This window comes from Erythrolamprus reginae, chromosome 3 (assembly GCF_031021105.1).
Source record: "Erythrolamprus reginae isolate rEryReg1 chromosome 3, rEryReg1.hap1, whole genome shotgun sequence".
NCBI classification, from domain to species: domain Eukaryota; kingdom Metazoa; phylum Chordata; class Lepidosauria; order Squamata; family Dipsadidae; genus Erythrolamprus; species Erythrolamprus reginae.
This window is the reverse complement of record NC_091952.1, coordinates 45,293,730-45,321,471: the sequence shown is the minus strand read 5'-3', so window position 1 is coordinate 45,321,471 and position 27,742 is coordinate 45,293,730. Positions and strand designations below refer to the sequence as shown.

The 27,742-nt window shown below is 37.1% G+C and overlaps 1 protein-coding gene and 1 long non-coding RNA gene across 7 annotated transcripts in view; one reads left to right on the top strand and one right to left on the bottom strand.

Moving 5' to 3' along the window:
• The window catches only part of PTPRF (protein tyrosine phosphatase receptor type F), a 630,248-nt gene extending 624,790 nt beyond the window's left edge, over positions 1-5,458 (top strand). For all 6 annotated transcript variants that reach the window (XM_070745049.1, XM_070745054.1, XM_070745053.1 and 3 more), the window contains 4 exons: positions 823-948; positions 1,188-1,342; positions 1,645-1,780; positions 3,919-5,458. In XM_070745049.1, coding sequence (XP_070601150.1) covers positions 823-948; positions 1,188-1,342; positions 1,645-1,780; positions 3,919-3,987 — 486 coding nt within the window. In that variant the 3' untranslated portion in view covers positions 3,988-5,458. The remainder of the gene's footprint in view (positions 1-822; positions 949-1,187; positions 1,343-1,644; positions 1,781-3,918) is intronic.
• Positions 5,459-8,142: 2,684 nt separating this feature from the next.
• On the bottom strand, positions 8,143-27,267 carry LOC139163847 (uncharacterized). Its single transcript, XR_011558531.1, has 4 exons — positions 26,982-27,267; positions 13,303-13,593; positions 11,424-11,467; positions 8,143-8,834 (listed from the first exon to the last, which is right to left on the bottom strand). It is a non-coding gene; the product is annotated as an uncharacterized lncRNA (long non-coding RNA).
• Between the last annotated feature and the right edge of the window lie 475 nt (positions 27,268-27,742).

The window sequence follows — 27,742 nt, the reverse complement described above, 5'->3', positions numbered from 1 at the left end:
AATTCTAAATGAGGTCATACAGTTACTGGCAGAAAAAGTCAAGTCGAAGATTGTGGCAGATATAAAGTCAAGAAAATATTGCGGCTATGCCTGCCAGACAGCACTCTTGACACCCAGGCATATGGAAGAAATGACTTCAGTGGTACATTTTGTAACAACAACAGAAACCCATGAACATCTCCCAGCAAATAATGACTATCAGTGTGGCATTTTTAAAGAATTTATTTGAGCAAGTGTCTAGCACAATCGTGTTCCTTAAAAATATAAAAAAAATAAGAGTATTGCAATAGAGAATGTGAGAGTGTAGGGCAACGATACTGATGCCCAACATGAATAGAAATAACGGGGAAGATAAAGATATGAGAGTTAAACCTTCAAGCTGTTTTGTTCATTTTGTAGTTCTCATTCATTGAATGTTTGTGGTCAGTGATGATGCATTAATACCCAAGGCATATGAGACATCTACATTTTTAAATATAAAATGTTATTTTGCTCCGTATCCATTCATTTATGGCAAGTTTTAAAGCTTTAAAATACCCTTTCTGACACTACTGAGGCCCACACAATAAAAAGGTTCAATTGAAGCAATAAAGCCTATCAAACATGGAACTGGGAAGATAAATGAGAGTACAATTACTGGAAAGTGTTAGGGGAAGGGGGGGGAGCTATTCAAGGTGAAACCCATCAGTCATTTCCAGCCTGAATGGAGGAGCCATTTATTAAGAAAAGACTTATACTGTCACTTTTGAATATGATAGCTTTTGTGCAAGTAGTACTATATTGTTTGCCACTAATGAATTTTATCTTTTTTTTTCTTTTTAGGAAAAATGCCACCAGTACTGGCCAGCAGAACGCTCTGCTCGGTACCAGTACTTTGTAGTGGATCCCATGGCTGAATATAACATGCCTCAGTATATCCTTCGTGAGTTTAAAGTCACTGATGCTAGAGTGAGTATTGAACAGCACATTCTGAATTCCTCAATGTTGTTTCCATCACAAACTGCAGTTTCCTGGTACAGGAGGGCATTTATCATCGGCCATTGTTTTATTGTCCTAACAGCCAGTGACATTTTGGGATAAAACACTGTAGCTAATATGCTCAGATTTAACTTACTCCCAGGAACTAGCAAGCACCACTATGAGATGAAAGGAGAGTGCAGTGACTTTACTCTCTTTTCCACAACTAGGATGGGCAATCAAGAACTATCCGGCAATTCCAGTTCACTGACTGGCCGGAGCAGGGAGTACCAAAAACAGGTGAAGGCTTTATTGACTTCATTGGCCAAGTACATAAAACAAAGGAGCAGTTTGGCCAGGATGGGCCCATCACAGTACACTGCAGGTGAGTTTGGGCATTTAAGCTATCTCTGAAAGCTCTTTGACGGATAGGCTAACGGTGAGGTCAATAAGGTTGCCAGGAAAGCTAGGGAGCTTCTGATGTCACTGTTCTGTACACAGAAGCATTTTAAGAATGGAGACAAGTGAATTTCTGTTTTAGACATAAAAATGTAGCATGGCACTTGAACTGAAGCTGTTTAGAATGCGGGAGGGTTTTGTGTGGAGTTGTGAGCTTATGGGGTGTCAATCGCTTGCACCCAATCCAAGCTGGGATGGTTACTTATTTACTCTTTTCCCTGTACATAGTGCGGGGGTCGGACGCACGGGGGTATTCATCACATTGAGTATTGTACTGGAGCGTATGCGCTATGAAGGTGTAGTTGACATGTTCCAGACAGTGAAGACCCTGAGAACACAGCGACCAGCCATGGTGCAGACAGAGGTAAAGCTACTTGCCACGATGTTTCCTGCCTTATAAAGGAAGGGTGAAACTTGAACATTCATTAGATGAAAGTGGAGTGAAGTGCTAATAGAAAGCTCATTCTGCAAATAACATAGGGGTGTCAAAATCATATCGTCACGGCAGCATCAAATGATGCATCACCACTTTTTTCTCCTTCACTAAAATGGACGTGGCCAGCACATGACACATCCATCATGTGGGCCAGAAGTTGGACAGCCCTGGTTTAACTTAGCTGCTAATTGACCATTACTGGCCTTTGTTCTTCTTTCAATAATGATATATATAGCTTTATATGAAACATGAGATTTACAATATAGATAGTAAGGTTAGTTAAAAAAATGTTTCAGCAAAAAAAATTGTAATCTATTTTTTAAGCATATAAGAGGCACAGTAAGAGAAAATTTGGCCAGTTATTCAGGTGCTGGATCGAAGAAAGTTACTGGAGCTCTTTCAAAAAACCAAAATAGTCCTGAACTTTTTCTGTCTGAAGACCTGCTAACTGGTCTTTGAATAATATACTGGAAAATAGGACAAATATATAATTTGATTTTACTAATTTCAAATTTAATTACAATTAATAATGCAGTTATTTTTCAATCAGGTGAGTAATAGTTCCTCTCATTCTAAAACTACAATTATGTAATAGTTAAGAGGGCAATATGCCACTCAAAGTCTACTAGAGTTGGATTTAAATAAATAAATAAAATATTCAAAGTTTTCAGGGATCACATGATACAAGAGTGTTATCAGATGGTACCTGTTTTTAAGTTAAGTTCCTTCATATTCTGCACAAGACTGGGGAAAGATGTTGCAGCTATAAGAGGTTAATTAACTTAATAAATTCATTCTTTAAAGAATCACCATCTTTTTCTTAATCTTGTGCTTGAAAAAAGGATAGTTTAACAAATAGGAGAACATTATTTCCAAATCCTTTTTGAAGCATTCACAAATCCCAAATTCACTTCATAATCTGCAAAATAATAATAATAATAATTTAATAATTTATTAGATTTGTATGCCACCCCTCTCCAAAGACTCTGGAACAAGAGATACAAACGGAATTTTTTAAAAAACAAAACAGCTCCAGATATTTACAAGGGACCAACCAGCCCTCTGTAGGTTCATTTTGAAAGGCAATGTGAATACCATTGCATTGTGAATAATTTAATGATATCCAATCAGCCTGCCAGACCTAAAGGACAGCTGGCGCCCAGAAAACAGTCAAGTGCTTTGACCCTTTACAGGACAACAGCAAGAGAATCCAGTATTTATTCTAGAAAGACTAAACTGTTTTCGTAAGACAGTTTGCTTCTGATCTACACACCTTATACCCAACTGCTACCCTTGATATTGTCTGTCAAGACAATCTTTCATTTTCAGTGGGTTGGATGGGAGAGAATAGATCTTCCAGTCTGTATTTTATACCTATAACAACTGCAAAGCAAAAAAAAGTAATGTAATTTAGTAGTAAACAAAATTTAATGTGAGGTGGTTATGTGTAAAACACAGCACAAATTCTGCATAATTGAGTTTTCTGTGCAATCAAAACCACCAGTTGCTTACCATTAAATCTACAGATTCTACTGCGATTTAGCACTGTGCAGCTCACACAACATAGAAACATAGAAGATTGATGGCAGTAAAAGACCTCATGGTCCATCTAGTCTGCCCTTATACTATTTCCTGTATTTTATCTTAGGATGGATATATGTTTATCCCAGGCATGTTTAAATTCAGTTACTGTGGATTTACCAACCACGTCTGCTGGAAGTTTGTTCCAAGCATCTACTATTACAACAATGATGTTGCTTAAGTGAACCACAGAATACCCAAAATTGCACTCCATTCTGGACTAGTTGCAGCTTCTGTAAGGTCTTCAAGGCCAGCCCCATGTAAGCATATTGCAGTACTGTAATCCAACTGGAAGATGACCAAGGCATAGGTGACTGTGAGAAAGCCCCGCCCCATCCAGAAATGGACACAATTGTATCAGGTTGAAGTGCAGAGCAAAATCTGTAATATGAAGTGCAGAGCAAGACCTCCTATTCTTAATTTCTGAACAGTTGACAGCTACCACTACAACTTAGCACTGATTTTTATTTTTCTCCCTTTTCCAGGACCAGTATCAGCTGTGTTATCGGGCTGCTCTGGAGTATCTTGGCAGCTTTGATCACTATGCAACGTAACTAATGCTTTCAACAAGTTGCAGCAGGAATGTCTAAGTGCAGAGACGGGTTCTTCCCAGCCAGCCGCCCATTTGTTAGTCCTTCTGTGCAGATGCTGCTGTTGCAGCAACAGCCTCCCCATGACCAATCAGTTTTGACCAGAGTATTTAGGTACATTGCCACCATGCTAAAAATGGGACCATCGTCTCACATTTCCAAGCACCAGATGGATTTACGTTAATACCTACACTCCTTTTCCTCCTCCTCCCCCTCCTCCCTCCACCACCCCGATAATATTTCATGGTGAGGGCCACTAGGTGGAAAGGACAGAATTTTTTATATATGTAAAATAGGTAACTAGCCTTTTATATCTTTTCTTTTTTAAAAAAATTCTTTTGCAAGTCTTAATGTTTTGCTCAGGCAAAACAGGAGAATAGAGGTGGTGGGGTTTGAATTTTCCTTTGCTTTCCCCCCCCCCCAACTTTATGTTGTCTCAACCATAGTGGCGCTGCCCATTTTTGGGCACTCCCAGGGTAATATTAGCTCCTGGCTCCAACTCCTTCTTCAGTCCTTTGTAGAATATTCATTTCCACAGAGTTGGAGCCATCCTAATGATTACTTCTAAAGTCTTTCCCCCCCCACACATAGGCTTGTCTGTCAGATGGGGCTCTAGCAGCTAGATCAGATGCTTGATCTTATTGACCTGTGTCCAGTGACCTCATATATTTCCACAGATTCCATGTACCCTTTCTAATGGAAAGAGAGACCCACTGCCCTCAGAGCTTGTCTTGTTGAGATGGGAGGAAATGTGGCATTGTTGCCACACAATCAAGTTCTAAAAAGGGACCTCACCATGACATTCCTTTATTTAGCCCTTTTTTGTGCCAATTGCATCCTAGAAAATGTGGCCAACAAAGTGTATCAAAGTATTTTCCAAGGTAAAAGAGCACAACTCTGGAAGGCCAGCCTTCCTGCACAAACAGCTCCCGAATGGGGGTGCCTTGGATATAGGAGGGGGAGAAGGATTGGGGGGTTCACTTCTAAGAGGCTGCGTTTGGGTCTAAATCTTGCTATCCTGTAAACATTTAAAAGTCATTGGAATGCTGTTATTTTCAACAATGTAAAGATGGTTTAATTAACCAATGTGGCAAGACTACTGGAATTAATTTAAATGGTACTATATATTATTCCTCTTTATTAACTTACACTTGCACTAAAGGCAGGAAGATTACAGCCTTCTCCGAGGTGCATAGCTCTCAAAATAAAGGTGGTGGAAAGGTCTCTAACTGTATTATCCAATGTATCCAAACTGCATTGAAATCAACAATCCTGGGTGGTGATGTTGGAGAGAACATTCATTTTTACCTTGTGATAGCATAGTGCTGTAGGGGTCACTGTTGTATACAGTCTGTTTTCTATTTGTTAATAAAGTTCTACAGCATCATTGCATAATTCTTGATGTTAATAAATTTGAATAATCAGGTTTCCTACATATTTGCTATGCTGTCTTTTATTTGGAAATAAATTAAAAGATAAAACACCTCAGGAAGGAGCTCTCCAAAATTGGAGTTGTGGGAGGATTAATTGAACCTGTTCTTACAGTACAAAGAGGAGTTTGAACAAAAAAAGAAGGGACGCACTCTTATTGATTGGGCTGTTCAGAGAAAAAAAAATCCCTTTGTCTCTTCTAGGCAAAATCCTTTACATATCTATTAACCTACCACTTAAATGCACAGAATCCATGCACGGTTGAGGAACCTTTTCAATAAAACCCAATCTAAGAAAGTGAGCTGAATATAGAAGAGTTGGGACATTCAGATATCAAAAGAATCCACTGACATTGCAAAAATACTGATTTGAAACAGATTTGTTATGCTTGCAAGATTTCTAAAGAAACTACTTAATGATTTTGAGACTTGAGTGGTTAAGTACTTAATTTCCTTATTGTTATATTTATGTAATTGCCCTAGATTTGCTTTAGCAGGCAGATGTACTTTAAATACATTTTTCTTCTCCATTAGCATTCATAATTACTAGTGCCAACTTCAATCAGGACTCATAATCCTGAAATTTATGAAATAAATCTATATAGTTTAAATTCTGAGCATTCACAGAATTTTTCTGATCCCTCTGTATCCATGATTAGCCCTCTCCCTCCACTCCCCAAATCTAGAATAAAGTTATAAAGATTAGAGGTTCATGAATCCAGGGTTAGGTTTAACTTTCTAAATTACAAAACACCTGAGAATAAGATAACCAGTGGAAATACCACCTGCACTATAAAAGATGAGCTGCATTCATCCTTTGGAATTTGCTTCCCAGGAAAGCACTATTGACACTGCTTTTGATCTCTTTTCAAAGCCTCTCTTTAATATACTAGAATCTTCTACAGTATCATTTCTCTTGGTTCAAAGACCACACAGATCTTTACGTAGCTTGTCAAGTATTACCTACTAAAAGTGGGCAGGGTTAAATTGTTGACTCCACCGACTCAGGACAGAAAATGATGCCTGGTCTAAATGATTTTGATCTGACTTGAAGTTCCTTTTTGTTTTGATTTGCAGTTTTATAAATAATCCTGAGAAGTTGTATCCTTTAAAACAGCATATAAATGTTTGTTTTTTAAAACCAAATGAAGAAACTTAATTTTTTTCAGTATTTGTTTTTCCAAGCAGCTGTGTGTCCTATCAGTATTTCAGCAATATCTGTTAACCTTATTTCTAGTAAAGTAGCTTAACAGATTCTGCTCACTGTGATCAGACTTTTTGCACACAAAAAAGCCATTTTTTTCACCATTGTTTTTTTTATTGTCTATATTTTTATTTGTATCCCACTTTTATATTTTCCCAGGATTCTGAGTAAAGTGATTAAAACTAAAAATGTTATTTCAAGAGAAATACTGACTTGAATCAGTTATGACAACCAATCTTCTAGCATCTTGAAAGTTAGCAGCTGTTGTGAGTGGTCCACAACCGGGTCAGTTAGTGACAGATTCTGAGGAGGATGAATCGGGCCCGTCTTGGTACCTTAGACCAGCGTTCTTGCCAGCTGAATCAGAGAGTTAGACTGAGGGAGAGCTGTGGTCACTTGTGCAGTGTGAGCCGAGGCGTCTTGCAGGAACAAGATTCCTTTGGACAGCTTGCTGCACCTTTTGGACTTCAGAGCTGCCTTCAGTTGGTTGAAACTTAACCATGATAAGGCGGACTGACTGTGGGTTTTGCCTCCCAAGGACAATTCCATCTGTCCATCCATCACTCGGGGGGGGGGAATCATTGACCACCTCAGAGAGGGTTCGCAACTTGGGTGTCCTCCTCGATCCACAGCTCACATTAGAGAAACACCTTTCAGCTGTAGTGAGGGGGGCATTTGCCCAGGTTGCACCAGTTGCAGTCCTATTTGGACTGGGAAGTCACTGCTCACAGTCACTCATGCCCTCATCACCTTGAGGCTCGACTATAACACTCTACATGGGGCTGCCTTTGAAAAGTGTTCAGAAACTTCAGATCGTGCAGAATGCAGCTGCGAGAGCAATCATGGGCTTCCCTAAGTTAAAGAGAGGCTTTGAAAAGAGATCTAAAGCAGTGTCAATACTGCTTTCCTGGGAAGCAAATTCCAGCAAATGCCCATGTCACAACCACACTCCACAGTCTGCATTGATTGACGATCAGTTTCCGGTCACAATTCAAAGTGTTGGTCATGACCTATAAAGCCCTTCCTTGCATCGGACCAGAATATCTCCGGGACCTCCTTCTGCCGCACGAATCCAAGCGACCGGGTAGGTTCCACAGAGTTGGCCTTCTCCGGGTCCCGTCAACTAAACAATGTCGTCTAGCGGGACCCAGGGGAAGAGCCTTCTCTGTGGTGGCCCCGACCCTCTGGAACCAACTTCCCCCAGAGATCAGAATTGCCCCCACCCTCCTTGCCTTTCGTAAGCTCCTTAAAACCCACCTCTGTCGTCAGGCATGGGGGAATTGAACTATTCCTTTCCCCCTAGGCCTATACAATTTATGCATGGTATGTTTGTGTGTATGTTTGGTTTTTAAATAAGGATTTTTAATTATTTTAAACATTAGATTTGTTATATGCTGTTCATTATTGTTGTTAGCAGCCCCGAGTCTACGGGGAGGGGCGGCATACAAATCTAATAAATAAATAAATAAAAGTTCAATGTAATACCTTGAATTGATGATGGAACCCTTTTGAAGGTGGTCTATTAGCAGCACATCCTCCTTATCCCAGAACACAGATGTCATCACCTTAGTGGCCGATTTCTGCACCTGAACTTCTTTGGACGAAGAGAACCACTGTGCCTCCACTCTTTTGACTTCACCTTGGTTTTAGGGTCATACAAATAAATCCAGGTGTCATCCATAGTGACCAGTCAATCCAGGAATGCTGATAAATGGACAGGGAAGTTTTCATTTGCATGCTTTTCTGATCTGTTGTCAAATATTTGGGGACCCACTTTGCAGATAGCTTCATGTCCAAATATTCATAGATAATGACCCGAACGCGTTCACTGGAAATCCCCATGTCTGTTATTGCTGTAGCTGAAATTTGATGATTCTCCAGTATGAGGTTGTGCACAGCATCAATGATCTCCAAAACAACTACTCTCGGTTGTCCAGGACATTCCTCATCATTGGTGCTGAAGTGGCCCGTTTTAAATTTGGCAACCCAGTTCTTAACTGTAGAATATGAAGGGCATATATCCCCCTATGTCTGCAATATATCACCATGAATATCCTTTGCAGACTTTCCTTGCAGAAACATGAATTTTATCACTCCTCTGCTCTCATTTGCTGTGAATATCACCTTAGACTCCGCCATTTTGTTTTCCCACATGCGTAGAACACTGTTGCCATAAGCTACAAACACAAAATTTTGAAAATATATTAGACACGTAAGGCTTTCATGTGATGTAATATTCATTACAATAGAAACAAAGATAACAAAGCCAAAGACTTATCAGAATCCCTTGTATTTATGTCTCTGAAAGTAGCATTATCGACAGCTTAGACCCAAAGAAAGGATTGGCATTTGGTTCAGCCACAAGGTTTGGGTGTCATGCCTGTATAAATGTAGCATGTGATATTTTCATTTGCTAATAGCGGTTTAGAAGCAAAGACTGCTTTCTTATACATAAGAAAGGGATATCTAGCAACAACTGTGCAAGGATGTAATCTCTCACAGGACTATACTGCTTGCATCTGATTAAATAGACCATGCCACAAAGGTTATGCCAAAATAAACTGGTTAATTTTTGAAGTACAGTATCACAAAACATTTGGTTTTTGTTGCAGGAATATATAAATAAGCTTTTTTTCCTGAAAACTACAACCATTTTTTCTGAACGCTTTTACTATAATTTACATTGGAGCTTCTTCACATGACAGGGAGTGTTTCATAGGAGGTTTTATTGCACTTTTCAATGGATAACATCCATTTTTCTGTTGGATCAAAGGCTGCCACCAAGATGGAAGCTATGTTGTGAGGGCCTATCCTCAACTATTTGTAAGCTGAATATTTCAGAGCCAGAGCAAGCAGAGTGCATGTTTAAGCTTAAGTATTTTTTTAAAAAAATGAATGACTTATTATCTAGCATAATTTTTATAGGTCAATACATAAGCACACTGCATACATAATAAAAATATGAAGATACAAGACACTTTGCAGATCAGTTTTCCATTCTGTGCAATGTAAAATAAAATGCCGTAGTTCTGCAGAACTTAAGGCTTGATTTCAAAAAAAGTGTTTCAATATCAGCATGTTTACAGCTCTTTGAAGTAGCCACATCTTTTTTTTTTCAGAACTGATTTATCTCTCTTTTGCACCAATGCAAAAGAAGAGGCAGCTCTGTTTAAAAAGAGTGAAGCTACAGTGATTTGCACAAACCAAGGCACCATTTTGAGGTACACCAGGAAATGATACATGGCGCTATCAAATGCCAGGCAATATAAGCAACGAGCAATGATTTCACTAGTAGCCAGCAGCACTGTATTTGTTATGCCTGCTGTATTATTTATAGAACCGGCAGTGGCAAAAATGTCAACAATAATGGCATCAGGGTCTTGTAGCTTGTGGGTCTGTTGATAAAATATTTGTCTTCATCTACAGAATTTTATTTTCTTGGGAGGTGGTTCCTCAAAAGGTAAAAAACAAATAGCAAAGTGTCACTCGTCTACGAGTCCATGATTTCATAAGATCAACTGAATTTTACATATTCAACATTTGTGGGTTTTTTATAATTTTAAACTTTTTAATATTAATATCAGTTTTATATATTGTTTTGAATTTTGTTGTACGCTGCTCAAAGTCATTTGATTGTGAGATAGGCAACTCTATAAATACAACAAACGAACAAATAAATAAATAAATAAATAAATAAATAGCTTATAGAAATAGTACTATAACGAGTTTCTCATTGTTATGGCATTCTGCAAGCAGTTTTTCCAGAGGGCCTTTGCCATCAATCTGATATTTAGATTTATGTATAGATATTGTTTTATTTTATTATTACTTGTTATATATACCATAAACTATATAGACTCCAAATGAATTGAGATAGTACATACAGTTCATGTGTAAAATAACACTAAAAAAATCATCTGACAGTCAAACTAAAGCACTAGTCACAAAGACAAGGAATTAATGCATGAAATTTCATATATTGTATCATAGATGAAATCTAAAGAGGAAGTGAAGATAAGCAGTTGTGGAAGCTGCTCAGCAAAGTGAAGGATTTTATCCTTTTGTTCTTGCTGAATTTTTGTACTAATCTGTGCACCAGAATTTCTGCTACTGGAAGAAAATTTCCCATTTCCATATGATTATTTCAGTTACAGCCAAAGCCATCACTGTTTCCTTTGTAAAAGCAGCCCTTTAATTTAGAACTACTGCAGCCTCGTCAATTGCTGTTCAATTTTCTACTACTTCTACCACAATGGTGGGTCTTTGACCTCTCCTCTTCCCTTTCACTGTAGACTTCTAGTTCACTGGGCCACTTTATTTTCTGCACAACAAATAAGAAACATGCCCTTTGTTCTGTAAAATATTTGCAGTAATTTCAGGAGCATGGGGTTTTGGGGGAATGACCTCAAACAGAATGAGGTAATTTTTGTACACCATTAGGATAGAACATTATTGTTATTCAGGCTGGAGAAATGTAGCCCATTAAAGGCTTGCGCACAGAGTGGCGTCCAAAACAATCAACTAGCTTGTGAATCCAATCAACTCCCCCCCCCCCCCGTTTTTTTAGAAAAACATAACATAAAAGAGATCATTCTAACATGCTAATTAAACTATCAGCAGACAAATAAAAATGAGGCCAAACAGTGATAGCTAATATGCCAGTCACACATGATTTCCTGGTTGAATACTGAAGCAACCAAGAGCCAAATAAATATCTCTGAATGCCTACTATGCTAATGTACATACACCCATTAAATTTAAGGTACCTGTTGGGGGCAGCAGAGGAACAAGCAGTAATCTCATGAAGGACCTAAGAGAAGGAGATGATACATGTTATACAACTCAGAAAGTTTAATTATACTTAAACATTACTTGTTCTCTCCGCAAATTTGGCACAAACATAATCCAATGAGCTTGTATTTTGGGGCAAAGGAGGATGCCATTCTTTTTTTCCCCTCAATACATTTGTTTTTGTCTTTCAACGTCTCATGTCGTCAGCATTTGCTTTCTGAGTTTCATACATCCATACAATATTCTTAACAATATTTATTTTTTAACAAAATTACAATCAATTATCTTTTCATTTTCAATACCTCTCTCACATTTATTTTCCGATTCATATCTGTCTTTAGTCTTTTTCCTCTTATGTTTTTTCTCCCTATTTTAATTCCAACAAAGATGTCACTTTCCAATTTATATACTCCTAATATTAAAATATTTTACTTCACTTAGTTCCTAAATATTAATTACAAAACAACAACTTATAATTTCCTTATTCTCTCTTCCACATCATTATTTTCCCCTTACAAAATATATTTCAAAATTACTTATTTGAATCTTTGTATTTTCTTCTAGTTTTCATCATCTTTTCTCCATAGTGGGTGGAGTGATCATCCACAATGGGTTGAGCCCTCCAATCATCTGAGGACTGAGCCTGTCCATTTAATTTGAAGGGCTCCGCCTTGCCTAGACGCGTAGTTACAACTCAGTCCTCAGTGAGCACAGATGTGGCTCATCCCTTGCTGGATTTTTTCTCTCTCTCAAACCTTGATAGCACAATGAGTTGTTTTTCCATCTGTTGACTGATTTTCTATATTAGCCCAAGCATCTATTATTTGATCCTTTTTACCTAGTCTGTGCCTATCTGTCCATGTCACCAGTGGCATTGAGCACTTGGGGCCTGGCCCTTGGCTCTGCCACAGGAGTCTAGCTCTCACACACATACCCTTTAGGGGCTAATCTCTAAATTGACACTTGCAAAGGAGCTTTGCTCCGTTTATCTGGGCAGAGATGGTCTGTGGAGCTCGTGCACTCCCCCCTACTACCTTTTCCAAGCCAACGAGATGTGTCAGTGGTGCTACAGGCATTGCTGGACTTCTTGCCTAGACCAGTCACCCTTGCTTCAATTGTGACCTGTCCACTGGCTTAATTCACCCCTTAAGCTCCTATACAAGCCACCTCTACAGCTTGCCTTCTAAAGGCTCTGATTGCATACCACGTCTCACAGCTGACATTCGGATCAGAGTAAAGGTGCGACTCGCCTTGCTAAGCTTACTAGCGGAGCTTTCTGATCAGTAGTTTCTTAACAGAGGGTGTTTGTCAACCATTGCAGCCTGGCATCTTTTTGGCCTTGGTATGATTTCACCACCATTTTTGCCTACTGCTTGACATCGGTGGCCATTTTAGAGACTAGACCTGTCAAAAAAAGGGTGTGAAATCAACAAGCGGCCATTTTGAAGCCCTGTCAGTTCAGTTAAAGGCACAAAAATCAACAGCGGACGATTCAAAAGGCCAGCAGTGTGCCTAGTGGCCCACAAAGGTCAAGGCATTTATTTGAAGGGCATCATTTTGAGACGGTGCTGTATTAGGGCAACAGTTTCTCCTTCCTGTTATTTTACACAGCTGATCCATTCTGCCTTCACAGGTCCTCTAAGAGGACCCTAATCAGGCTTTTTTGTTGTCCCATAGTCTGGCTGCTCAGTCCCCACATCATGGCAGACAAACCTGCCAAATCTGTTTTCCCCCCTCAGTTTTAACAATGCTTGATCTGCCGCTAATCCTTAGTTTCCTTATTTCTCCATTTCCCCCCCTTTGGGGATTGTTTTCAAAAACAGTCTTTTTTGTCACAGATCACAAATCACTCACTTTTTCTCCTGCCTAAACTTGTTCATTCTGGTCCTCTTTCGGCCATGTTTGCTGCCACAGCTTCTCACCATCAGCTAGGGGTTTGCCAGCTCAGGGAGGGGAGATGCGGCTCCCTCCTCCCCTCCCCTTCGCTTTTCCCCCTCTATGGGGAGGGCTTAGGTCGGACCCTCAGGCGTGAAGTGTTTGGAGCCGGTTGTGGAGGTTGCGGTCCTGGCTTCCGATCTAACCGAAAGAGGAACTGGAAGTCCAGAAGAATGCCATTCTGAAGAATTGCCAAAGCAAAAGCTGATCCTGTGGATACAAAAAAAAAAGGCAATGCAGTATTCTTCATTCTGCTGTTCTATGAGTTTCTGCAGTAAGTTCCCACTGATTTCAAGAAGAAATCCTAAATGATAGCATTCATATACAGTAAAAGACCATTCTGCATATTACAAATATAATAAATAAAAAGGTAAAAGGTAAAAGGACGCTGACTGGTAGTTCTGAGCATACAATTACAGCCTGGAGGCTCTCATTAACAGATGAAATTTCTGAACTATTATATTCCCATATGAGTAAAATCACTTAACTAGTACTATGATGATTCCCGGGAAGGAATTCCTGTTCTTTGTGACAAAAAATGGCTTTTGGATCTAAACTGGATATTCCTCCTGTTCAAGGAAGGCACCAAATCCAGCTGAGGCTCCCTTTTTGGAGAAACGGGAAGAAAACCCAAACATTGCTAATTCCTTCTCCTATATCCCTTTCTTGTTGCTATTCAAGAAAATCTCCCAGGCAGGCTCGTCATAAAGCCGGAAGGCTTCACAGGAAGGATCCTAAACCAACCTCCAGAACAAGCAAAGCAATGCTAAATCCTACACCTTCTATTTTAATACCCTGGTAAATGAGAGATACTTAGGAAAAAATCCTAAATTCTTTTATTCAAGTAGTTGAACTGATTGCATGGTAACATCTGTAGCTATAATCCACAATTTTCGTAATCTCTGGAAAGACAGTTTGGTCTAGTGATACCAGGCTAGTAACCAAGCTACTATGAATTCTAGTCCCACCTTAAACATAAAAACTGGTAGGGTGACTTTAGGCCAACAACTTTCCCTCAACCCAATCCACTTGACAAGATTGTTGTGGGGAAAAGAGGAGGAAGAAGGAGTATTGGGAATGTTTGCTGCTTTAAGTTATTTATACAAATAATAAAGGAGGAATAAAAATAAGTAAAAATAATAAATCTCATTGCAACATAAGCAACTGGGTTGCTCTTGGGAAACTCAAAGCAATCTCACAAGGTACCCAATAACTTATTTCAGATTAAAACTCCAATAAAAAATGTAACTAATAACTTTAAAAAAAATAAGAAATCAAGGTGTGCCTCGGAACTTTCTAAAGTAGTGCTTTTTAAAATGAGGTCCCAAATCCCTGGGGTTACCCAAGACACTCTAAGGGAATTGCAAAATCAAAAGCATTTGTCAATCTATTTTGAAAAATAATACAATAATAAAATCCTATCAAACAATAGCGAGAATCAGTTATAGTAGTGAATACATCAATTTTAATTTTAATTAAATATTGATATAAGTATTGATAGGTGTATTGATAAGTATTTATATATAAATATGTCATACAAAGCCAAAAAAAGAAAAGCTATTCGCAGTCCTCTACAATTTTTAAAGGGTTTCTGAGAGAAAAAAGGAATTCTGTTCTAAAGAAATCCTAAAGTAAGAAAATCTAAACTGAATCCCATAGGTCATGTTTTACAAGAAAAAATAGTTTCAATTTCTAAATTATTACAGTATACATTAAAAATAATTCCTTCAGATTTCTTAGTTTACCAAAACAACACTGTGTGTTAGGTTCAGATTTACCAATAGCTCCTAGTATATATAGTTTATAGCTATAAAATTAAGGAATAAATAGAATGATGTTTTATTTCCCTATCACTCACAGAAAAAATGCTACAATGCTTTTAATTAAATACTGTTAAAATACATGGATAATCCATGCTGTGTTTTTTTTCAGTAACAAAGACCTAATTTATATCTTGGCTTTGCTTAAAAAAATGCACGAGACTAGCACTAGAATCTCATTTTCTCCTCAAAGCATTATCATAAAATACATTGGACAAGTTACTATCTCTTAGTCCAATTTATTTTATGATAATTCTGAATGTTATGACTGAGTGGAACTTAGTGTGCGCTTCCTCATCAAAATCTGACAATTATACCATTTTGACATAATGAATATAAAACCATCAAATTTTAGAAAGTTGACAATTTTTGTGTGAAAAGAATAATCTGATCACAATCTGAAAGCATTAATCAATTAATGTCAATTCATTTCATTTTAATATAATATGATGTTAAGTGAAACTGACACAGTCATTCTTATATGAACAATAGCAATTTAATAGATATTTTATTTAAAATTTCATTCATATTTTAAACAATCTGATAGTCCTGGTCATCAAAATTTATTGCACTTTAACAGTTATATATAAATTTACAGGTAGTTCTCAATTCATAACTGGTTGCCTAGTAACAATTCTGCTGAAAATCAGATACTTCAGTTTTGGCAAAAATGCATCATAGTGAAGAATGGGATTGCTTAACAGCTGTGGCATTTTCTCAACATCTATAACATTCACACTTCTGACCACCATATTTGCTGGATATATGCTGCAAAAACATTGTAAAATTGGGTCTGTCATGGGACTAATCTGTTTCATGACCGTTATAACTTACAATGGTAATGGGCAGGATCCGTTAAGTTTGTAATTCAAGAATTATCTGAAACTTTACATACTACAAAAGCAAACATGTACCTGAATAAATTCATCAGCTGAATCTAGACTCAGATCTAGGTCTCCCTATTCTTAGTCCACAATTCAAAACTAAATGTGCTATCTGTTAAAATGCTAGCTTCTGATTCCACCTGTACTTTCTAAGAAAATCTGCAGGTAATAAAAGTGGGAAATTGCCACAACCCCAGATTTGAGTCACTGTTTAACAATTCTATTTGTGTCAGAGTTTTATCAAGACAGTGTACAGTCTTCCCTTCTTCAGTTCTTCTCAACTAACCAATCTGTAAATCTTAAAAAATGAGCTTCTATTTGAGTTTCTATAATTAAGAATGGCCTCCCAGGCATTGGCCCAACATCTTTACTAGTATAGCATAATGGCTTTCAACAGTAGAAACCTCTTACTTGCTAATTCAGCAAAGCTGACAACTTACTCCAACAACGTACATATATTCATTAAAATCTTAAAGTAATGTTGTCAGGATATGAATCATACATTACTGTAAGCTATGATAATATAAATTATGATTTGCTTATTAAATCTAAAAAAACCCCTGAGCTTTATATCATGACTTATTTAAACATAGTGGCTGAGTTCACATATCACATTAAGCCACAAATAAGTCAATTACATTATGATTTAATACAACATGTAAACATACTTACTGTAAACCATGGCAATTGGTTTAGCACATTATGTAAGTTCACCCAGCTATGACTTAGCAAACCATTTACTATATAATGAAACAATAATGTAACATACAAGTCTTGTTTATATTAAGTCAGATTTATAAAAGCAACAGGAAACCTTAAATTTCTAGAAGCAGTCTTAAATCTCCCTGGTGTACAGTTATATAGTTTTGTACCTTGGGAATCTCTGCCATTCCCTTCCTCAGGGACATGTAATGTTATGCCCAAGGGTAACAAGATCCTTGCAGAGACTTCCTTAGGTATCTGTCAAGTTTGCTTCCTCCCTTTTTTAAAATTGAAAATAAATGGAAAACTAGCATTGTATCATATCTTTATTTATAAAAATGTTTCTGGGCCTCACATAATTCCTGTGGAAATTATCTATCTAACTACAGGTGAAACTTGAAAAATTAGAATATTATGTAAAACTTTCTTTATTTCAGTAATACAACTTAAAAGGTGAAACATAATATATGAGAGACACTCATTAAATGCAAGTCAAGATAGTTCAAGTTGTGATTTGTCATAATTGTGATGATTATGAGGTACAGCTCATGAAAACCCCAAATCTGCCATCTCAGAAAATTAGAATATTACATGTGATCAATAAAAGAAGGATTGTACATAGAACAATATTGGACCTCTGAAAAGTATAAGCATTATAACCATTATATCATAGTAGTTCTTATATAACCATTATATCATAGCAGTTCTGATATAACCATTATATCCTAGCAGTTCTGATATAATTACACTTATGCACATCATTTAATTATTTCTCCCAGTCTCTTAAGTTATCAAGAATCACCTTGTGTTAAGATGGGGGGCAACCAATTTTTTTATAAAGAGTTTATTTTTTTTCATCATACACAAATATACAGGGGGTGGACAAAACAATGGAAACACTTGACTTTTTGGCATCATAATGTTTGAATATGTTCAAATCAATCACAACTTAAGATATTTTAATGGGGGATTTTTTTTGTTTAATTCTGTTATTTGATATGTTTTTTTAAACTACCTTTTTTTCTACATAAATTTAAGGAAATTGGCTATAACCTTTTAGAAATGGCAGACCTCTCAGACTTTCAAAGATGCGAAATCGTTGGTGCTGGAATGACAGGCACTAGTGTAACAGAAAGTGCCCAAATGTTTGGCGTTTCAAGAGGTAATGTCTCAAAAGTAATGTCTGCTTTTGAAAGAGAAGGGACTCTCCGAGAGGGGCGGCATACAAATCCAAATAATTAATAAATAAATAGATAGATAGATAGATAGATAGATAGATAGATAGATAGATAGATAGATAGATAGATGAATGAATGAATGAACGAACGAACGAACGAACGAATAAATAAATAAATAAAACGTCCTCAGCTAAGCACAGGTCTGGTCGAAAGTCGAAGTTGTCTGAGAGAGACCGTCGGACGCTAAAGCAAATTGTTAGAGCGGATCACAAGACCACAGCTCCTAAAATCACTGCAGAGCTCAATAGACATGTACAGAACCCAGTTTCCACAAAAACTGTTCAAAGGGAGCTTCACAAATCTGGATTCCACGGAAGAGCTGCAATTAGAAAACCTCTGCTCTCAAAGACAAATGTTTCAAAGCATTTAGAGTGGTGTAGAAACCACCAGAAATGGTCCCTCGAGCAGTGGCAAAAATGTGATTTTCTCTGACGAATCATCGTTTACCCTTTTTCTGACCTCCAGACGTGTTTACGTTTGGAGACAGCCAAAATAATCATTTCATCCAGACTACCTTCTCCCAACCGTCAAACATGGCAGGTGTACAGAGATGATCTGGGGTGCTATTTCTTGGAAATCCACCGGGCCAATGATTTCCCTTCATGGAAGAATTAACAGCCATCACTATTTAGGACTTTTGGCCGACCAAATTCATCCTATGGTTCAAGAACTGTTTCCAGAGGAGGATGCCATCTTTCAAGATGATAATGCACCAATCCATAGAGCAAGAAGTGTTAAAGAATGGCACGAGGAACATTCTAATGAAGTTAAGCATCTCATCTGGCCACCACAATCACCAGACCTCAACATTATTGAGCATTTATGGTTGATTTTAGAGATTCAAGTAAGAAGTCGATTTCTACCACCATCGCCTCTAAAAGAACTGGAGTGCTTTAACTGAAGAATGGGCTAAAATTCCTTTGAAAACAATTCACAATTTGTATGAATCAATACCTCGGAGAATTGAGGCTGTATTTGCCGCAAAAGGTGGACCAACATCATATAAAAAGATATTTTGATGGTTTTTATGCCACCCTTCTCCTTAGACTCAGGGCGGCTTACAACATGTTAGCAATAGCACTTTTTAACAGAGTCAGCATATTGCCCCCACAATCTAGGTCCCCACCTCGGAAGGATGGAAGGCTGAATCAATCTTGAGCCGGTGATGAGATTTGAACCGCTGACCTTCAGATCAGCTTCAGTGGCCTGCAGTACAGCACTCTACCTGCTGCGCCACCCCGGCTCCGGTTTGCTTGAGAAACATGTTTCATACCAAATTTTCTTCTTACCATTACACAGCTCATAACCATGCTCATAGCTCAGTCTAAAGAGAGAGAATGTGGGATATATATACAGTATATTACTGTAACATTGGTTGCATGAATTACAAATACAGTACATCTAATGAAGATGTGAATTTCCAGGCTCATTACTGTCATTTAAAATAAAGAAAGTTCTAATAGAATTAGGAGGACTATATTCAGAATTCATCTGAAAGCTTTACTTGGAACAACCATCATAATTTTTTTTTTTAATCCATGCACTCTTCACTTGCAAAACATTTCTAACACTAGTGTTAGTTTCCTAGTGATGGAAACTAACAAAACATATATTCCTCTACACTCTCTCTACACTGGACCCGTTATGAATTTGTTCTTTGGTAAAGAAGTAAAAGGGAGAAATGTGATTTTTAAGGAGAGAGGTCAAGAGGGAGGGAAATACTTCCCGAGGCACCAAAAGAGGAGAGGCTGCTAATATATCCCAAATGCATCTCCAACTTCAAGTTCTGTTTCAGCACAAAGGAAGACAGATAAAGGCACTTGGAGAAGAATAACTGTAGAGAAAGGAAGATTGGATTGTGGCTCTTAATTGTGGCTCATTATGTTGTCAGACAATGACAAACCAGACAATGAAAATTTGTCATGTAGCATAGAGACTTCATTGCACAAGCTATAGGGGATAAGAGGGGGGAAATATCAAACTTGGACATGCCCAAGTCTCATACATTCTTGTTGTACTGAATAGTTTTTAACATTTCATTCTTATTTAAACAAGAAAAAATACCTTTAAATAATTAATCCCATTAGCATTATTGTATAAATTTAATAAGCTGCTCATTCCCCATTATTCACCTTCCACTAAAATGTCATCTTCCCTTCTTTTCTAGGGTGTCACCTCTTCCAATAAATTTTAGTGAAACCTTTTCGCAAGTCCTTCTTTTAGTTTTTGTTTCCTTCAGACAATCATTAGCTCTAATGTATTCAGGATTTATGACTTTTTGTATGAGTTTTATCCCACTTTTTGATTTTCTTAATGTATTTTCTATTTGTCTGTAATTTTTCTTCTGCATTCCCATCTAATGCAATTTCACTTTAAGAATTTGCTCTAACAGGCATCTGTAAAACACAATGAAGGTAAATTACAGATATAAAGCAAGGACCCCAGGGACTTTAAAAGCCTTTGTTATTATACTGAATAGAAATACTCATGAACAAGTAAAAGCAGTCCTTTCCTTTCCAAACTAATTTAGCATTCTACTTTGTGGAGAGGAAAGAGCAAAAATAACTCTGAAGTAGATTTTCTAGATATTTAATTTTTTCCTGGCAATGTAAGAAAACCAATAATAATAATAATAATAATAATAATAATAATAATAATAATAATACCACCAATAATAATAATAATAACAATATCAATAATAACAACAATAACAACGCAGCAGCAGAAGGTGGCTATTATATGCTTCCGTCCTGCGATGATGATATCTGTAGCACCATCAAACATCCAGATTTGCCTATCATAGGTCCCTGGTAAGGACTCGATAGGTAGACAAAAATGCCAAACCCAGTCTGAACATATGACTGGCTGTGTGAATAATAACAACAACGGGCATTTGTGTCAGTTTCTGGAAGAGTGACCAAGAAATAGTCTATGGCTCAATAGGAACATTAAACAAAACACATTTGAGGACTTCTTGTAGTCTATAATCTAATATTGATACTTAATAACAACTCGCCAGTTTGGTCTAGTTTTTAAGGTATGGGGCTGGAAACAAGAAGACTGAGTGTTAGTCACAGCTGATACTTGAAAACCAGCAAGGTGACTCTGGGCCAGTCACTCTCTCTCATTCCAATTTACCTCACAGATTAGGGGTCTTGGGGGGAAAATAGAAATATTACTTATGTTCACTGACTTGAATTAATTTATAAAAATAATAAAGGTGGGATAATAAATAAAGGCTAAACACTAGATATGCAAACATAGATTATACAACAAACTCAAATGCAACTTCTACATAAAAAAGAACTCTTTAATATACAGTATAATTTTACATTAGCCAAGGAACAGAAAAATTATAAGGGTAGAAAAACAATTCCTCTCTTAAAGTGATTATTCTTGGGAAAAAAATCAACAGGAGGCTGGGTGGGGAGCTGTCTAACAAAGGGCTGTCAACTTAATAAAACAGGATTTTATTTCCCTACCAATAATTATTAGTTTCTCAGTGCCATGATATTTAAGTTATTAACAATACCCAATTCAGTCAAAAATGTTTTTCTCAGGTTTATTGTCATCTATGGGTTAGATTTTACTGAGGATGGAATTGCAAACAAAACTCCTTTTTTAATCTTCCTTCAGAAAAAAATGTAATCAAACTTGATTATAAATATTTCCCCCCTATGATATTAGCTGGAGAGGTTGAGATAGTGCTAGCTGAGACTTAGAGTCTTTAAATCTGCTCCTTGACATTTGTCAATTACATCTAAGGCCTTTCATGAAATCCCATGGATTTCAAATGTAGCAGGATTTTCTCATTTTTCCAGAGCCAATACAAATTTGTTTCTGAACACAAGAATCATTATCACTATCATTTTCCTTAATAACTGTGAGCTGATACATTGGTTTAAATTTTAATTAACTTTTTCACTATCCATCTTGAAGAGGCATAAAACTGTATCAGTGTGAGATCTGTTGTATCCATTGCTGCGCCTCATCCTGCTTCTATTTCACATCGTCAGATATGTCTGACTTTCCCACAAGAAAAACAGTGAAAAAACTTAACACATTTTTATGCTTTGCTAAATGCTGTTCTGAATAGTACAGAATAAGGAATTTGTATGTTTACCTTCACCCATGAGTTAGGGATGGGATGAAGTCAATGTCAAAATACAGTATATCTACAGTATGTTGCTAAGGCATGTTTGGGCAACAAACTTAAAACCAAAGGGATTTATGTTTAGTTTCAGACAGGGAATCTGTCGACTACTGGCTGGTTGAAAATCTCAGCCAAATCTTATGGGGAGAAGCTAATGAAGGGACTTTGATTATAGTTCAGTATACAGTATTATATGACTCATTTACTAACTATACAATTCTTGTATTATGCAAATTGAAAAAATGATGTAGTTAGTAGAACAGGTTTATGTAAATCAAGAAATAATGTCTGAGGATCTGACCTCTGTTTGTATGATTATAGAAAAGGAAATGGATTTGGAAATTGGGGGACTCCACATTTGGGGGTATGACCTCAAGTGCTTTCCCTAGGAAAGTCAGAAAAACTATGTGAATGATTTAAAAAGTTTTCAATAGCTTGCAGTTTTTTCTTTTCAAAACTATTCTTGATTTACATTTACTTTTATAGATCGTTTCCATGATGCTTATCTATTGATACAACCATGATTTATTCAGTTGATACAATCTTCTGTAGTCTTGTATGAATAAACCATAAACTGCCCAAACAGGTTCAATGTTGGTTGAGACTAGGCTAAAATATAGTTAGTTTAGTACATTGTGCAAACCTAGCATTATCTTGAAATTATTTGCTTCATCTTTTTCTGTGGAATAATTAGAATAGAAAAAATTTAAATTCAAAGGAGTGTAACTTATTTCCTGAAATCACTTTGAATGTTGTAGCTCCTGGTTCTGTCTTTCAATGATAGTAGATGGAAGTGCTTCTGTCTGAATCTCAATATTTTGGAGTCTGCAAAAGTGAAGATGTTAGTGGGGTCATTTTAAAATGATTTTTAAGGTCTGGAAGTAAAAATGATAGTAATATGAAAAATTCTCTAAGAGGCTGGGAAAAAATAAACTACAGATTTTGCTTCACTCTAAGGAGAACTACAACACCCCTAGATTATCATTGCTGGCTAAGCTTCACAGAATTTCAAATCAAATTCATCAGGAGGTGTCTGACTGGAGAAGTCTGTTGTATGTTCCATCCTGGAAGTCTCCCAACTTTTTGGGTGTGATTTATATGAATTATGCAAAAAGATCAGTACATTTGGATGTTCCTACTTTTACTCTCTCCCTCATGTTCGATCCTTTCAAACCAAATCAAGGTCTTGTTTTTTATATTTCTTATGATTTTTATTGCAAAATAACTAATATCTTTGTAGTACATATTTCATTACTTTACAGCCATTCTTAAGGAGAGGAATGGACAGAAATAGGTGGCTATGCATCCTTCCCACCACTTGAAGAGTAAAGCTTAATCCAAGTTTATAGCTAAATCAAAAAACATATGTTTGGCTGTTACCTTTCTCAAGCCTTCTTTATCATGCATTTTCTGAGGGCCCCACTCATCTCTTCAAACCTTTGACTCCTTTCTCATGTAAAACACTTGCATGATTATTATCTTTTTGCACTGCCATTCCTTTCCTTAATCTTGTCTCCCCTCCCTTCTTGAAAGAGAGGCAAGCAACTGATAATAATTTTCTCATTTGTCACTATCTTGTCTTTCATCAACTTCCATATCACTTCTCTTCAGCTTCCCTGTATTTCACAATTTGCTTTTCAGCTTTTCTACCTCCTGGGTCCTCTTTCCATCAAGTTTTTCACTCATCACTTTTTTCTTGTGAAAAACATTTACCTCATCTGGTGAAACCAAAGGCATAGCTGATCATTTCCTTCAGCAGATGGCATATTCACAGCCATGATAAGGCCAGTCAGCTCAACCAACAGGAACCAAAGATTTTCCTCTCACTATCAAAATTACCATTGAACTTCCCAGCAGTTACAAATTAGTTTGTCCACAGTTAAAATTCAGATGAGGAAAAACTGAAAAATGCCTCACATAAAAGGAGAAATAAGAGATATATGGCCCATATAATATTGCCTTAAGAAAAAAGCATACCCCAAATATAAATATTTTAAATGTATTTGGTATTGCTGAAGTGTGTGATTATTTCAATCAAGAAAGCATTATTGTAAATTTAAATTACAATCTATTAAGTCTGCTCCACATGGGAAGACTTATAGAGGAAACCAAATCAAAGAAGGGTCATTTTTTTCTTTCACTTATTTTCATTTATGAGTTCCCTAAAGGTAGAATTTCTTTTACTCATCCCAGTTGTAACAGTTTTGAGTACAGGAATTATTCTGATTCCTTCCAACAACTGTCTACTGCTGCCCTCTTTTTTAAAAAAAATAAAATAAGCAGACTCTATTGCCATGGTAACAATAAGTGTCACCAACATCACACACTTCCTTTGCTAGACTATTTATCACTCAAAAAATGGTTTATGTCATCCTGCTCAATATTAAAAGTTGCTCCAGGACAGAAATGGAACAATATGCCTGGTAACCTATGAAGATGGAAACAGCATTTCTCTCCCAGCTAATCTTCAGTCATCAGCTCAATCTTTCATTATCACAAAACTTTTTTAGACCATATCTCTAGAAATCTTTGGAGACCAACTCACAAAATTTTCTTGCCATCTATCTTCTGAGCTAAAACTTGTTGGTACCACTTTCCTGAGCATTAGGGAATCTTGAAAATTACTTACATTTCTCATCAGTTGCTGAAGGGAAAAAAATAAATTTTCTTCTAGATTTGTTCTGGAAAGATTCTATAAGACCATCTTTTGTTTAGGACTGGAAAAATAAATTTTGCTCAGAAGATCCTGCACTTTTGGCCTGGATAGTAGGTATATATATCTGCCTACTGCAATATAGTTATAAACATGCATTTGATTTCTGTACCAAATGACACCAGTGGCTCATGATAAAAAAATGCAAATGTGTACATGAATCCCCATTTTAAAGCGCTTGTAACATACAAGTAGTCTCTATTTAGTAAATTACTTATTAACTGTTGTTGTTATAATGGTGATAAAAAAATAATTTGTGATTGGTCCTTATGACCTTTACAGGTCTGTAAAGCTCTAAAAATCTTAAGAGCAATAAGTTTTGTTTAGCAACTGCTTTGCTTAATGACCAAGTTGCTAGTCTCAACTGTGCTTGCTAAATAAGGACTATCTGTATGTGAATATTTCTGCTGACAGCCTGTTCGGCATAGTTTAATTTCAGCATTAACATATTGGGCTAGTGAACTATTACCTAACACCTTCTGTAAATAAATATGATTCAACAGATGGCAGTACTGTACTTAGTTCCCACATCTGATCTTAGACACTAAATTGATTTGGGATTAAGAATTGGATAGGAGACCTCTGGGGAATACCAAATTTGTATGCTGTAAACCAGCGGTGTGGAACTGACAGGCCACAGGCCAGATGCATCCTACACTGACCACACCCACAACCAGTTTAGCGAAGGGGGGGAAGTTGTGATGCATCACATGATGACAACATAAACCATTTTCATATTATTGAAATGAAAACATGTTTGGCTTTATGATTTTACAAGGAGTGACACAGCTATTGTAATTACCACTGTAAACACTGCTTCAAGTCCTTTCTTGATTTGATGACCTACAAATACAATAAATAAATATGACAAGATAGGAAACATTACTTGTTTTTTTCTTACATCTGGAGGAGCTCAAGTTCAATGTGAGGCACATGCTCCTCTTTTTTCCTTTTCCTCCTTCCAAGCATCATTTTAAAGTCAATTTACCCAAGATAAACTTGTCTATATGTGTTTGTAGGAGTGAAAATATATCTACCAATTTTGAACCAACTATCCAGTTATTTTGAGTGCTATGAGTACACCAGAAAAAAACCTTAACTAAATTAATCAGGTTTACAATTATTACAATGTTGAAGCTTCTGATAGATAATGGTTATTTTGATTCCACCTACCAATTTCTAAATTATGAACTTAAATATTGAAAAAATTAAATATAACAATTGAAAACTATCTATTTTGGATTTTTTCCCTATATCATATACTAAGGCATAGGCAAAAGGCTTACTTGTGTTTTGTAGTATTAAATGTAGTGTCTTAGTCAGATTCACAACTGGCATTCAGTTGTTTCTAGTTCTACACCACTGTATTTTTCCAGGCTGACCAAACAAATTACACTACAGTACACTACAATCAGGGCAGAAATCCAGAATAAATTTGCCCTGCCAAAGTATCAGATGCCATGTTAATTTATGATTGAGAATATATATTTGAGCCTAATAGGACTTCTTTCTAAGTCAACATATACTAAATGTTGCCATGACTGAATCATAAGCACTCTCAGGGTGGGAGAAATATAACAGTATCTGACAAATCCTGTCTCATTACTTGTAAACCAGAATTCATCCTGCAGTGCGCTATATTTCAAAGCAGTATCTTACATCATATCCCAGAGGCGGTTGCCTATGGATAAGGCAAAAATAAACGATCTATGGAAATGTCTGTAGGTATGAGCAAATACGGTATATTATTTTACGACTGCTAGGTGCACTCTGTTGAACAGATTACAGAAACATCATGTTTCAGCAACCTAATGCCATTCAAAATTTAAAAGTACTGGGGTCCTCTCAGGATTTCCTATTAATCAATTTTACTATTTATTTTATTTCCTCAGGTGCATGAGCCATATTTCCAACATACTCCACAATAAATTTACCAGAGTACCAATACAAAATTTAAAAGAGGGGGAAACTTATAAAAGAATGGCAAGCCAATAAAAGTTAATTGGCGCTTTAAAGATAATGGCAAAAAAGCACTGGGTATTTTGTCTCAGGGACCAGATATCCAGAGTTGGAGAACTTCAGACAAACCTCCTCTGTCGATTTAGCGTTACCAGTCGCCTTCTTTGACAAAAGATTTCCAACCGTCTTATTTTCACCTGCATCTGATCCGACTTTAGCTTCAAGCTTAGTCCTGAAAAATTGAAAAATGCCTCTACTGAATATTTATAGGGAGCTTATCAGCCATTTTCCTCTGCAGGAGAGAAGGAATCTTAGTGTCACATTTGTTTGGCGTTCAAAATAAAAGCTGGGGGGGGGGGGAATCTACAACAAACGTAACCGTCCTCCAATCCTACGTGATGCTGGCAACGCATTCACAATCTGGAAGCAGCATCAAGCAGCTTCTCCTCTCTCGCTGATTTTTCTACCCGCCCCTTCTAATTCTAATCAAAACAATATCTGCCTAGTAACACCGATCCTTTCTCGTGGATTGGTTGATCTGTTCAGGCGCTTCTTGCTGACTGGATCTGAGCAATCATTATGCGAAACTTGGGAAACGGAGGGAAATAAAATAACCGCCGAGAGAAAGAGACGGCTAAGCGACGCCGGCGGAAGGATCCGTCTAAACCTCTCGTTTGAAACGCATAGTGGCGCAACCGCGTCGGCGCGCTCAGTCCGTGCCTCGCCTACGGAACTACTTTCGCGGCGGGGAGTCCCAATTCGCTCCGCCGTCGCGACGCTTACGAAACGGACGCAAGGGGGCGTGATTGGCACTTCCCTTGACCCATGAGATGGTGTGAAACGGATGCGGAAACTCTCAGGGATTGGATGGCGGCCGGGAAAACGTCCTG